General features: G+C 33.0%; 1 protein-coding gene across 1 annotated transcript in view; it reads right to left on the bottom strand.

The window, feature by feature from the left end:
* The window catches only part of Gprk1 (G protein-coupled receptor kinase 1), a 270,067-nt gene that overhangs the window by 20,017 nt on the left and 235,483 nt on the right, over positions 1–14,567 (bottom strand). The window contains exons 5-8 of the mRNA XM_085944455.1: positions 12,740–12,814; positions 12,126–12,187; positions 10,055–10,106; positions 8,612–8,803 (exon numbers count right to left, since the gene is read on the bottom strand). Of these exons, the coding sequence (XP_085800581.1) occupies positions 8,612–8,803; positions 10,055–10,106; positions 12,126–12,187; positions 12,740–12,814 (381 nt within the window). The remainder of the gene's footprint in view (positions 1–8,611; positions 8,804–10,054; positions 10,107–12,125; positions 12,188–12,739; positions 12,815–14,567) is intronic.

The following is a 14,567-nucleotide window of genomic DNA, read 5'->3' as shown; positions in this document are numbered from 1 at the left end:
AAAGCTAGACTTCTTAAAGCACTTAATTCACTAATGTTAAAATAACAATGACTCTTTGAAAGCACAATCAATTGATTGTTTCAAGATGCCCATAACTTATGAATTTTCAAGATATTTATTAGAGAATATTATAATGGCATTACAGTTGATTGCCAATGCGCCATAATACATAATAAAATATAATACAAAACTATAAACAGAATGAAATTATAAATAAATAGTCATGAAATGAATAAAAATACTTAATTACTAAAAAACCAATGAAAAACGAAAGAAGATAACAAACGTAAGGTTTTATGTAAATATTAAAATAAAATAATAAAACTAATTATAAATTTAACCTATTCAAAACATCCACAAACATTGTATGGTTATTAAAAAAAATCAACCTTTACGGTGACATCAATTAGGTTAATCGCACGATAACACAGCATCGTGAAGAAATATCACATCCGTCCTGAAACGGAGTAAGACCGCAGAGTTACGAGTGATTTTGGCGGGAACATGAAAATTAGTACTTGCCAGTACAAAGAACCTATTATAATATTTCTAACAATAATTACCCATCCCACGTTAAAAAAAAGTCCTAAAGTTTATAACCTCCACCTGTGGTGGCCCCATATTATGCTCCGCTTATGAGCGAACATGATAATTTACTTTATTTTACTTAATTCCTATTCTGTTTTGAATTCGGAAGATTATTTCTATTGAAATTAAGAATACCCAATGCCAGTTTATCACAGCGAATCCAATACAGGGACCATGTACTATAGCTAAACGAAATCCGGAGTGTATGAATATTGGAGCACACTGTCGCTTCCCACGTGAAAAACAGTCATAAGCGGCCGATGCTGCCCGACATCAATTCAATGCAGAGTAATGGGATCTCTGAAAAAATAGCGGCACGGTAGTGACGACAAACGTTTCACAGGCGAATAAAGTTATCAGAACGTCTAATTCGATGAAAATTTCCCGACGCGGGAAAATAAAACGATAACACTATTTTTAGAAAGTAATTTGACATGTTTGCCAGTAAAAATCTTTACACCGTTGAATGATTAGTGTTTTAAATTGTCTCATTCCTCCTCACCCCGCCCAAAACCTTTTTTTTAGATTAAAATAAATAATTCCCATATAATGGATTCATCATTGTAATCGTAATAACCTACGGATACAATATTTAAAGCACTATGAGGTAAATAGGTACAAATTTAATAATATTCCTTGAAATTGTTGTTTATTTAAAATCTTAAAACAAAAACTTCCGGGCACGCCTGCATTGTTTTAAATTTAAAGCGATCATATTTGCCGATTCAAGAAATTTTAGGTTTTTAACACGCTTCCGAAATATTTATCTAATTTAATTTCGATAAATATTAGAATTTCTACCAACTGTCCTGATTTTTTGTTATAAATTAATCAGCAGTGCAAAATCTTTCAGCTAATTAATCAATAGTCTTAGTAACCATTTTCAGCTTGATTTTCCATGTACTCGTATAAATATAATGTCTAACTATAATAAGCAAGTCCTATATGTATATAATATGTATGACACGACCCGCGAATTTAAGGTTGTGCCTTTGGAGAGAGCACATTCCATTGTATACTTAGGTTGCACGCTGGATGATTAACTGGGACCCCTCCGAACCAACCACCCCGCATCATACTCGGTCTTAATCGAGCGTATCACGACACCTTATGTTCGATGTGAAGCATCAGTAGTTGTTTACGCCTGGAAATGTTTCAGTAGCAGATATCCAAGATTGAGTTCACCACGCATGTGTATGCTATGACTGAGTTTAATCTAATTGACTAATGTTCGACGCATAATGCTCGCCTGCCATTAGAAGAAGAAACAAACATCTAATTATTCCAATAATTTCAAGTAAATTGATAAAGTTTTCTTTTAAAATAACACTATAATGGAAAAGTTTCGCGCCGCTGTAGAGGGCCTCGCGAAGAACACAGCCTCCGCCTGATAGCTGACGTGAATTTTTAATGCTTCATTTGCAGGGTGGAGGACTCGCGCCAAAGGGTACAGGGCTCAACGTTGACACTTCCCTAACAAGAATTTTATTAGAGAGATCCGGGGCGGACCGCAATGAGACGGCCATCGATCGCCAACGGGTTATTCAACTCGAACAGATATTAGGGATTGCACAGAATGTAAATATTATTCCTTTTTGTCATCAAATTAACCAAGCCTTTCTATGCCGATCATTTTGTGTATAACAATTTCGACGAACGCTCAATATATTTTTTTTGAATTTTAGTCATATTCAATGGGAATGTAATCAAAAAAATAGAAGAAATGAACTTATTGTTAAAACATACCTACTTACTATTCTGATAAGAGGTGTACAATGTAAAAATATTCATATTTTTCCACTCTGAAAAACGACAAACTTGCTCATTTGCACCAGTCACAAGATTTGGTAAACAGTAATCGGTTTAATAATTGTACAGAAAACCCAACTTAAGGACACTAGCCTAAAAAGGGTTGCAAATCCTTGTTTTAGAAAACTGATTTCATTCAGATTCCAAAATTCAAATTGACCTATTTACATATATACCTATACTGAACTATACAAATTATAAAATCAAACAAATAAATATTATTAAAATAGTATGTAAATATAAGAAATATATAGGTAGTACCTATAAGCTTCTATAAGCACAATATTTTAAAAATTTATAAAAAAACGTCCACTCAAATTTAATCTCACGTAGGTGGAATATAAATTAATATACGAAGCGATGTAGTTGAATAAAATTATTGCCAGCCCAATTGCAGGTTAAATCTGCACCATGGAAGGACAAACAACTGATTTTCCCGATTATGTACCTACTTCCCATTTACACCGCCATAATACCTATAATATGTTTTAATGTCCACATAGATGGTGCACTTTGTTATCTGTGGGTAGAAAATATATACGTATAGAAATGTATACATCCAGCAGTGAGCTTCTACATATTGACGATGATGACAGTGGAGGGGGAAATGTGAAAAGCTACTTGTCAAAAGCTCATATTGCGTAATCGTTGAAACAAGGCAACGCGTTGGAAGAGTGTCGCGCGGCCAGCCCGACATTGGCGGTCGTTTATTGCAAAAGTTTCCCGAGGAGCGACCGACCGACATTTAGAATGATTTAAGGCCACGCGATAATGGCTGCGATGCACCCCGAGGGTCGGTCGCCCGCACTGCAACCTGCCCACCCGTCGCCACACGGAAAAATAAACACCGAGAGGTTTTCACATCGCGCCGCACATACCTATTATCATTCATAACAGCGAAATGTCAAATGGAGATTTATTCATCACCGTTTGCGATAAAACATTTTAAGAGATGCGGAATTAAAAAAAACTCTCACGGGGTCACATGCTACGTCAGAATATAAAAATAGTTTATCGATTATATTAAAATCAAAACTAGTATCAAAACCAATAATTTTGGTTGTCACAACATTTATCAAGACTATACAAATAAATAATCTAGTAATGCTTAATAATCCTACTGCCAGATAAGAAACGAGATTTCCTTTTTCTTTCACACTACTAATTAATTCAAAATTATTAAACAATAATATTCCACCAATGTATTAACGTAGGTACCTAATTGAAAATATTCGTTAAGATGGCACCGGTATTGGTTGTATTATAATAATTAAGGATAAGTACAATTTAATAAAAATATACATACGTATATATCGTCACTGTTCTGGCAGAAAACACTAATTCGAAATAAATACATATTGAGTTAGTACCAAAATGTTCGTTATTTCATACTTTACCGTCTGGAAACCTTCTTAATAAATAAACAGTCTTTATTTTAAAGTCATCCTTTTTACGATTACTTAATAAACTCACATGATAGACCAGTATTTCAAACATTTTAACAACTTCAAAGTCAAATTACTCAACACTAATATTCTCCAGTTAGTATGTTCTGCCAGAACAGAGACGATATTATTATGATTTAATTGGAAACCGGACAAAACAGAACATGATATTTCTTTTATTGTGTTAACTGTCAATACATGGTGGATCTTTTGTTATTTCATGTTATTTCTAATAAAACTGTCTCATATCCAGAAATAACACTAAAAAACGTAATACCCTTTCAAATAGGTTACGTTTACGGTTAATGATATTTGTGTAACTGTCAATAATTCTAAGTGAAAAGACAAAATTATAAAATTAAATGCAAATGCGAATACTCCGCCTACCAGGTCATAGCGGGTGCACACGAACAATTTATTGATAATTTACATGTTAAAGTGTTCTAATTAATCAATACGTATCCAATACGAATTAATAGAGATATTAAATTATGACGAAGATATATCATTGAGAGATTTTTTGAATATTTTTTTTAGCTTTGTAATAAATTATGATTCTAAATCGGTAAACAGAGTTTATTATTTGAATGTTTTACGGATGAAAAAAAAATATTAAAAAGATATGTACCTATTAAGACTATCTTTACTCGTCATCACAATCGTCATGAGTGATAAAGTAAATAAACTCAATAAAGTAAAAGGTACAAAATGTAAAAGAAAAACTTATTACCATTTCGCACCCAAGCGAAACATGTATGTAGGCCTACTTCATAGTAGAGGATTATATTATTTTTTTTAGAAATGTATAAAATATTAAAAAAAAAAAAACATTTTTTTTGCTAGACACAGTATGTATTCGCACCCGCAATTACGGCTTCAAAGACGGGCACTATAAATAGTATCTACTACTCCACCGTTGGGTTAAAGTACAAACTCATATCAATCAAGTATAACTCGTTATAATGAATCAGACCACAATTCACTATGGCACTACTTCACTGCGGGATTAAATGTACAAACTCATTTAAAATAAAATACAATGTTTCAGTTCTACCTCTAATAGTAAAAAATATTAGATGTAATATGCAACCGTGGGCACGAAATACTAAAGCAGCTAATCTGAGGCATTAAAAACGCTTTGTCCGAAAGCTAAATCTTCACGTTTTTTTAAATAATAATATTACAGAGATTACGAAAAATAAAATAAAAGGGTTTATTCGTGTTGCAAGAGAGATTTAGATTATTTTTTTGTGTACAAAAAAATTATGTCCCGGTTTGCATTTACATTTTCCGCCGTCTGCGAATTATAAAAATCCGGGGGCATTTTTTTAATTATTGCCGAGCTGTGGAGGGAGCGCATTTTATGCGGGGCCCAAGAGACGGGAGCACCGCGCGTAAGTAACCGACATCTGATTATATTATTATTTGGAAGTATGGTTAAAATATTAACGGACCGTGAAATTGAGTGGACCGGTTGTTTTCTTTTAATTTCAAAAGAGCGCGCCAAAATAATAAGGAAGGATTCATGGTTGTTTATTATAATTAGTCAATTACTTCGAATATAAAATCTGAGATGAATCATGCAAAAACAATGTCGAATTTTCCTATTTTCTCAAATACATTATTTTGATGAAAGACAATGATTAATGACCTTTCAAGACGACGGTGGTTTTTACATGTTGAATCATACGCCTACATTTACATATGCAGAAGAGACGACTCGGCACTGTACGATTATTTTACGTATATGTACCTCGACTTGTAAAAGACTATTCCACTCTCCTCAGTTCCTTGTTCTTCGGTACCACGTAATTCCATCGAACCTAATATTTCGTCAATCTAGTCCTAGTGCAATACATTTTTTTGAACACTACAACAGGCCTAGAGGCACCGTGGCAGTAGTGTATTTAGTAATAGAAGTGAAACAATCATAAACACCCAAACTTCGAGATAATCATATTAATATATTGTGTCCTCATCGGGAATCGAACCCGTAGCCTCCGGATGAAAGGCCAGCACCTTACGCACTGCACCACGAGAGCCGCTTGCTACCTTGCAGTTTTCGTCCAATGATCATTCGTAAACCATACATGACGACCACCGTAGAAAGATTCACAAATTTCGTTCAGAAAAATAGCTGATACACTGATATACGAGGGTGGGTCAATAAGTCCTTAGAAAAGCCGACAGGTGGCGCGACTAGTACTGTTAGCGGTTTGTTTTCATGCAGCGGCACTACCGATTCAGTATGCTGCGAAGTTTCAATCAGATTGGTCGGGTTGTTGTTTTTTATTTTCGTACATTTAAAAAAAAAATTAGCTTGTTTACAAAAATGGAGAAAATTGAGTTTAGAGCTGTTATTAAACATTTTAATATAAAAGGGTTAACAGCAAAGGAAATAAAAAATGAGTTGGATTTAGTTCACGGCATATCTGCTCCTTCACTTGCAACTATTTATAACTGGTTAAATGAATTTAAACGTGGTCGTACATCAACAAAGGATGAACTACGCTCAGGACGTCCTGTAGAGGTGACTACACCAGAAATGATCAATAAAATTCACGATATGGTGTTACTGTTAAGTGACCGAAGATTAAAGTTGAGTGAGATAATTGAGGTTACAGGGATCTCAAAAGGTAGCGTCATTTCTATTTTACATGACAAATTGGGCATGAAAAAAGTTTCTGCAAGATGGGTGCCGCGTTTGCTCACAGTCGACAATAAACGCAATAGGGTGGTGGCCTCTAAAGCCCTGTTGTCGCTCATGCAACGCAATCCGGATGAATTTTTTCGTCGCTTTGTGACTGTAGATGAAACATGGATACACCACTATACTCCCGAGACAAAAGAACAGTCAAAGCAGTGGATTGCGAAAGGCGAACCATGTCCAAAGAAGGCGAAAACCGTAAAATCAGCTGGTAAGGTTATGGCTACTGTATTTTGGAATGCACGTGGAATTATTTTCGTTGACTATTTGGAAAAAGGAAAAACAATAACAGGGGATTATTATGCATCTTTATTGGACCAGCTAAAAAACGAAATTGAAGAAAAGCGGCCTCATTTAAACAGGAAAAAAATCCTCTTTCATCAGGACAATGCCCGTGTTCACACATGTTTACGATCAATGGCTAAAATTGAAGAATTGAAGTTCGAATTGGTCGACCACCCACCGTATTCGCCAGATTTAGCCCCCAGTGACTTTTTCCTTTTCCCAAACTTAAAAAAATGGCTAAGTGGACAACGTTTTTTTTCAAATGAAGAAGTCATCGATCGGACAAATGCTTATTTTGAGGACCTTCCGAAAACTTATTTTTCTGACGGTTTAAAAAAAATTGAGAAACGTCTAACCAAGTGTATTGAGCTCCAAGGAGATTATGTTGAGAAATAAAAAAAAAATACAAAAATAAAAAGTGTTTTAATGCTTTTTTCTAAGGAATTATTGACCCACCCTCGTACCTACATAATAACAAATTATTGATTGGAGGTTAGATCACGGTTAGACAAACACGCCGGAGACATTGTGTTTTATCATAGGCATGCGTCAAACCTGAAAGGTTTTTTTTATATCATAAAAATTACTACTTAGAACATTTTTGGATATGCAAAAATATTATGTTAATTTATTATAAATTTTATAAAGACTATTGACGTAAAATTAAAACTAAATATACTGTGTCACCTAACCACATCATTGCATATCAGGAAAAAATGATTAGGCTTTGTTATGAAAATATGAAAAACTACACACTAAAATATACATTTGAAGAAAATTGTTGCATCGAAATGTATCTTCCAGATTAATCTTTCCGCTAATAGAATTTTCCCAGAATTAACAATATGATCTTACATTTTCACATAATTTTTATATTTACCTACTTGATTTTTAAAATAGATAAGAAAATCTAAGAATAATGAGCAGATAGAAAATGCTATTTTATTACCAGTAACGAAGGGTGGAGGTAGGCTGTTATAAATAGTGCACATTAAAGTTTGTTAGTCATACGTATTTGTTTTTATTGAACTAAGACTACAAATTACAGATAGTATTGGTTAGTTTTTAAAAATCAATTAAACCTTGCTAAAACCAAACCATAATAGTGTTGGTATACTTTCATTTGGGTGATACGACAAAACTGTGCAGACTTTTTCATTTATACTTATTTCTTTTCGTTGGATTAAGAATACAAATTTCACATTGTGTTCGTTCATTTTTTTTAATTCATTAAGCCCTGCCTAACCAAACTAGATATAATAGATAAAAATATTATTTTATCTACAAAATCTACAAAGTTATGTGTGATTTAATTGCATAGTTTTAGATGTTTTATAGACAGGCGAGTATTTTTTTACTATTATCTATTATGGCTTGGTTTCGCAGGGTTTAATTAATTTTTTAAAACTAACCAACACTATCTGTAAATTGTAGTCTTCGCTGTCAAAGTTTAGTGTGCACTATTGATGGCGGATCTGAACAGGCTACCTCCACCCTTCGCCACTGCCACCTACATAAAATTGAATTAACAACATTTAAAAAAATCCTGAGATGCATGGAGAAACATGGAATAGATTTTTCCTTCAATTGCGGTAAGGTTTTCAATGCAGCATTATAACATACAATATAGGATTGACGTGATTCATCCCTTTACGAATAAACAGACAGCGAACTGTCTCAACAAAAAAAACCGTTTTAATCGTGCTTGGATAACATGCATTTTCGTGAATTGATTAGATGGGATGAAAGTCTAAGAGCAAAATGTGGATATACTGACCCCCGTGCTGACGAGCGAGAGCATGATGCGCTCGTTGAGCGCCAGCGTCTCTCCCTGCTTCATCTTGATCCGCTTCTTGTCGAGGCACTTCATGGCGTACATCTTGCCCGTGTCAGCTTTGCGGCAGCCGTACACCTCGCCGAACCCACCACGCCCGATTATGCGGTGCACGCTGAAGTCGTTCATTGTCAACTGGAGAAGCCACAACGAAGAATATTAGTCAGGTGCTTTTTGACATGGATGTCTAACATTTTAATAACATAATAACTAAACCAAACGCGCGTATGCGACTGTTCGCAACATTACATGAGCAATTTGAAAAAATATTTTTAATGGTATCGCCATAATATAATAATAATATGTTCACTAACTACCGCACCAAAATATAGTACCTAGTAACCTAGTCGTAGAATAACTCTTGCTGGCGGATTTTTGGAACGCTGATAACATAATAATATTTTTTGGACATAATATACTTTAGAGCCCTTTTTAAAAAACCCGTAGTGGTACTCTGATGGAAATTGTTTACACATTAAACATTTATATTTTTTATAATTTTGTCAAGGAATCGTTATATTTGAATACAGTAAGGCCATATATTATAGTCAGGCCGCGGCACTAAATAGCGAGTATCAATGGTTCGCAGTAAAGCAAAGATTTTCGATTGCATTTTTCTTTTTATTAATTATCGTACTGCCACATTGCATTCAATGTATAAACAATAACTAGCACTACAATTGAAATTCACAGTTTCGTGCCGCTGAATATAGTGGGCTTTGAGAATGAAGTTGTAGCTGTAAGAGACCATTGAATACATTCTTTCAAATTGTTCTGATTCTGCTTCAAATTATCACGCACGTTTGGCTTATCAAACTTAATACTATTCATATATTATGTATATTTAAAATAAATTAATAAAATAGAGCAAATTAGTTCAAAGTACAGTTTCATAAATCATAATGGTAGACGTACTACTAGCAATTTGCAAGACAGTAAATTTGACGAATAATAATAGCATAAGACATTATTAAAAGAGAACAAAAAAAAATCAGCACGTTGAAGTTTCCGTCAACTTTCTCGGGAGGAAAAGTTTCAAAGAAGAAAACACGGGTTTTCAATGTTATTTTATTCTTTTTAAACAAAGACGCTCGCGGAGTTATGTTACCGTGAATACGATGAATAACTACTGCATCGAAGCATTTATTTTATTTACTTCTGAACCATTAGCCGAGCGAACGTGCATTTCATTTTATTCGTTTAACTGTCCAGAAAACGTGAGATTTTATTAAATCTTTCAGCGCGAATATAACAAAACGAGACTTGAGAATGGCAATATAAAATGAAACTATGCGGGACAACAGATTCAAAGGCTTTGCCTTTATTCATTCAAGACGCGCAAGAATTATTTTATTTAAACGAAGTAATTATTGTAATACGACTCACCTGAATATTTAATTCTAAATTCTTCCATTGGCAAAATCTTGTATATTTATCGCTGAAAATAAAACACAAACAATTTTATATAGGTAGGTACATAATATAAACAGTAAATATACTGAATAATATCTGAATGTCATAATATGAACAATTTTGTAGAAAATTAGTATTAAGTACAGATTTTTTTCGTAAATTTGTATGTATGCATTATGGCCGTGAATATTTATTAGAAACCGGATGGCATGTTCTTATTCGAACATTTCACCGCAAGCGATCATTTGTACCCAATATCGAAACTATGAAAATATATACATTATTTTTGTATTTCATCAAGTTGTAGATGTTTTTAAAATTCGTACAAATTACCGGTCGACGAAAACGTGTCATCCGGTCTCAATGTTATTAAGCCGTCCGTTATTTGAATACATGTGTACAGTTATAATGTGTACGTACACTTTACTTTGTACCTTAACTATCGCATCTAGTTAATTCACCATTCGAGTATGTATATTCATTAGAAAAACCTGAAGTGAAGCGACCGAAAGTGAATAGAAATCAAGCGACTGAATCTTAAATTACGTTTTACCGAATATATTCTTTGACATATTAAGTTGACTGGCTCCCAAGTTAAAATATAAAAGTGAAACTAATTTTAACTACCTATTTATAATTATTATGAAATACAAAATAATTTACACAGAAATACGCAGTAAACAAAATTTCAATAGCCACTAAAGTTAAACTACTGCGCGAAATTTCAGTTAGTGGTTAATTAATTAATGGTAGTAATGCGGTGAACTGTTTAACGATTAATTATTTTTTTCTATATATTGAATATTTCGTTCGTATTAATAAGTGTATAGTGTATAATGATAATCATTTACCGTAAACAAGTTTACCGATTTATATACGAAATATAACCAATAAAGCAATATCTCCGCACTACCTTAAGGTGACGCATCAGTGAAACGCCAAATAATTTTCAACTGTACGCGCGACGAAATTTTGGACTCGCTGCCATTCACTGAGAGAATGTTGACCCGGGAACACGTCACTTTGCTGCGTGATGGCGACGGGTCAATTAATTCTAAAATCGTGTAAAGATGACTAAAAACGTTACCCATTTACTTTAAAAAGAAAACATGTCAATGAATATATTATTATTGTTACTAATAGAACAATAAACAGAACATAAAATGGACGTATGTTGGATTTATATGACAATTAATATTTCGTTTGACAGGCGTAATTTTCACCCGCCACCCGCAATCCGCGCATCGCCTAGCGACGATCTTTTTAGACCGTGCCTCAACTAATGCATGGCCTTAAAAACTATTAATTGCATGTACCTAGCCTAAATAATAGAAGGCGCCCATGGAATTTAGCAGTGCCCGATGTCTGTTTCGATCATAATTTCACAGCCATATTCAATGCTGACATTTATATGAAATCGTTTCATCGGACTGCGTAAAAGCGAAATCGATCACAAAATAAGGCTGCATTTTTATTTAAAAGGTGAAATATAATATTTTTTGTTCAGTTAAATACTGAAGTTGAACAAAATTCAAGTTATGTAAATATTGCTGCGGAAAACGCATTTTGAAAATAGTCGATAAACTGGATTATTTGTTAGTTTGGGTTAGTTTAGGTTCGGTTAGGTTGGGTTAGGTTAGGTTAGGTTAGGTTAGGTTTGGTTAGGTTAACCTAACAAATAATCCAGTTTATCGGCTATTTTCAAAATGCGTTTTCCGCTGGCTCCGGTATAACCGAACAGTACCGACATTTTTTTTCAGTGACCTACCATATCCACTTTCGTCACTGGTATATATACTAATATGTTAATCAATCAAAATGAGTAAGTAAGTAAATATTGATAAAAAAAACAGATAGACCACCGGGATAGTTCACCATTAAAATATACTGTCACATAATGTGGCGATAAGGCGTGTTGGTATGCAGTTACATTTGAAACGTTTGAAACAATTTGATGACGTAGATAGGTATATTGTTTAATTCTAATATTCGAATAACATAATAATAAATAGGTACTCAGTAATATTTAAGATGTTTTACAAACCTTTCTAAAAAAGTTTTAAATGGTTCTCCTCTTAGATGTTGAAATATTTCTTCTATATACGGCTGAAAAAGTACATACATATTAGACATTACAATATTGTTTTTTTTTAAAAAAAACCTAGATAACAGGATACATTTTGAAATATAAAAAGACAAATTAATGTTTAAAAAATAGTTAATAAAATATGATCATTACGATAGAAAGAAAAATATCTTATAAAAACATGAAAATAATATCCAAAATTTATATACGTAGGTATATATATATATCAATAATATGTTGGTACCCTATATCTGAATGCGTGGAAGTCAAATTTTTCAGAAACGTATTTATCAAGGTTAAGAAAAAATCAATTGAGAATGTGTTTTTGAAACTAGTCACATACTACATAGTAAACTTTGCTGAATCACTCGCCAGTACTGTTTTTTTTGTGTCAGTGTTTTGAAAGCCGATGGATTACTTATCAGATTATGATTCAGTATTCGTGGAATGAGTATAGCCATCGTCATTCATATCTCGAAAATATAAAAAAATGTGACTTCCGTACAGTCAGTCGTGAGACTGCAGATCATACATCGTGTTTAATAGATATGCATACGTGGCTTTTAACTTACCTCGAATAAATTAACAGGTACCTCATTCTTCATTAAGTGTTTCTGAACGTGCGCAACGCATTCCTTTGAGTACTCCTGCAAGAAGAAAAAACATTACAATATCAAACATATAATTATAATATTTTGTATGAAACCCAGCCAACACGACTTACGACGAAAGTGTGTGAACGTAATTTGGACGAAAGTCGAAGTACAATATTATAATCACTAATCAGTTAGACTCGTTAGCTAAATGAATATAAAACGTCAGTTAGTGAACGACAACCTACGTGACTTTTACCTGAAATGATTAGATGATATTATTATATGAGGTCTTTGGTCAATTCATATTGTCCTACATGCAAAAGTAATATTTTGTTTAATAACCATCAAAATATTATCATTATTTCGTTTAGATTGACAAAAGAAATGTGCTCACAAACCTTAAAAAAACTGTAAACGTCGCTTCTATTCAGAGATTATCAATTTTCCACTTATTTTTATAAATTTACCAAAGACTACGTATTATACGTAGAAAGAACCGTTTTATTGTAATTTAATCGAACGATAAATAATATATACCTATGTGTATGTAACACAATCCATTTTACAGCGCCTCTTACAAACTGCCTTTTGCGTATATCATGTTTTTTGTACGTATCGATACCACAGATAGGGGAACAACTCAAAATTTAAAGGTTTTGAGTTAAGAATGCCATTCGATATACAAAAGTCTTCTCTTTATAATTCACCAAAAAGAAATAGTCAAAAATGTCTTCAATGTGTCATAAAATTGAATAAACCTTTCTAAGATTAATCAGTAATTCCGTTATATAATCAAATTTATTGCTTAATTCCTTATTAAAATGTACAATTTCATTGTGCATTGATGAATTCCACTAAATTAAATATAAAAAACATACACTTTCAACGAAATCAAGGCTTTAAAATTAAAATGAGAATTACTGCAAAAAATTCAAACGCCATTATCTTGAAACAAGGTTTTATGAGATGTTCCCCTATTAAACTGGGTATCGGTATGTATATGCGAATAATACGTGTATGTACTCAAAGAGAAGTTAAACAGTTCACAGATGCAATTTTCGACAGTATCGACCACAAACTATGGTTCGTGTGCGGTGGGCTTTGTTCCTAAAAAATATTTCAATAATTTGCATATGTCTCTAATCTATGTACCTATAGGGTAAATTAAAACTTGGTAAAGTATACTAAAAAATAATTAAGAGAAAAACAATGCACGACCCTCGATAACGTAATTGCATCAGATATAATATTATGACGCATACGTAGATCTTGTTATGAGAGGCGAACGAGCTAACTTTTTGCAGCATTAAGTGCATTTAAAGTTGCAATCTTCGTTAGTGCACTATGCAACGTCGAGATAGTAATTTATTTTAAGTTCGGCTAATGCGTTTAAGCATGCATGGCGTATAAGGCATTTAGTTTTAATTTAAACGATGAATAACTGAATATAGAACTGGTGCTCAACTTCATTTCAGGTGATACTAAGTGTGTACCTATTTAAATATATTATGTATATTGCAAAGAAATTACTAGGTAAGTAAGTATCAAAGAAAGTTAATAAAGAAACGTAATATGTTTTAGGAAAGTACTTGATGGCAATTGAATTTACATTCGAATTGATGAAAATGTTGTGTTGTTTCAACAAAATATTCATAAGTATAAATGGAAAATGTAATATGGATAAATTAACGTTTAATTAAAACAGTATCGAAGATAAATCCTTGTAATATCGATATAATTGTAACAGTTTACATTAGGTAAGAGGAGGCAGTAGCTTGTAAAATGAAAGACAACTGATAAACTG

The sequence above is a fragment of the Rhyacophila brunnea genome, unplaced genomic scaffold (assembly GCF_057557595.1).
Source record: "Rhyacophila brunnea isolate RB1 unplaced genomic scaffold, BYU_Rbru_1.0 scaffold_17, whole genome shotgun sequence".
Lineage (NCBI taxonomy): Eukaryota > Metazoa > Arthropoda > Insecta > Trichoptera > Rhyacophilidae > Rhyacophila > Rhyacophila brunnea.
This window is presented reverse-complemented; position numbering and strand designations above follow the sequence as displayed.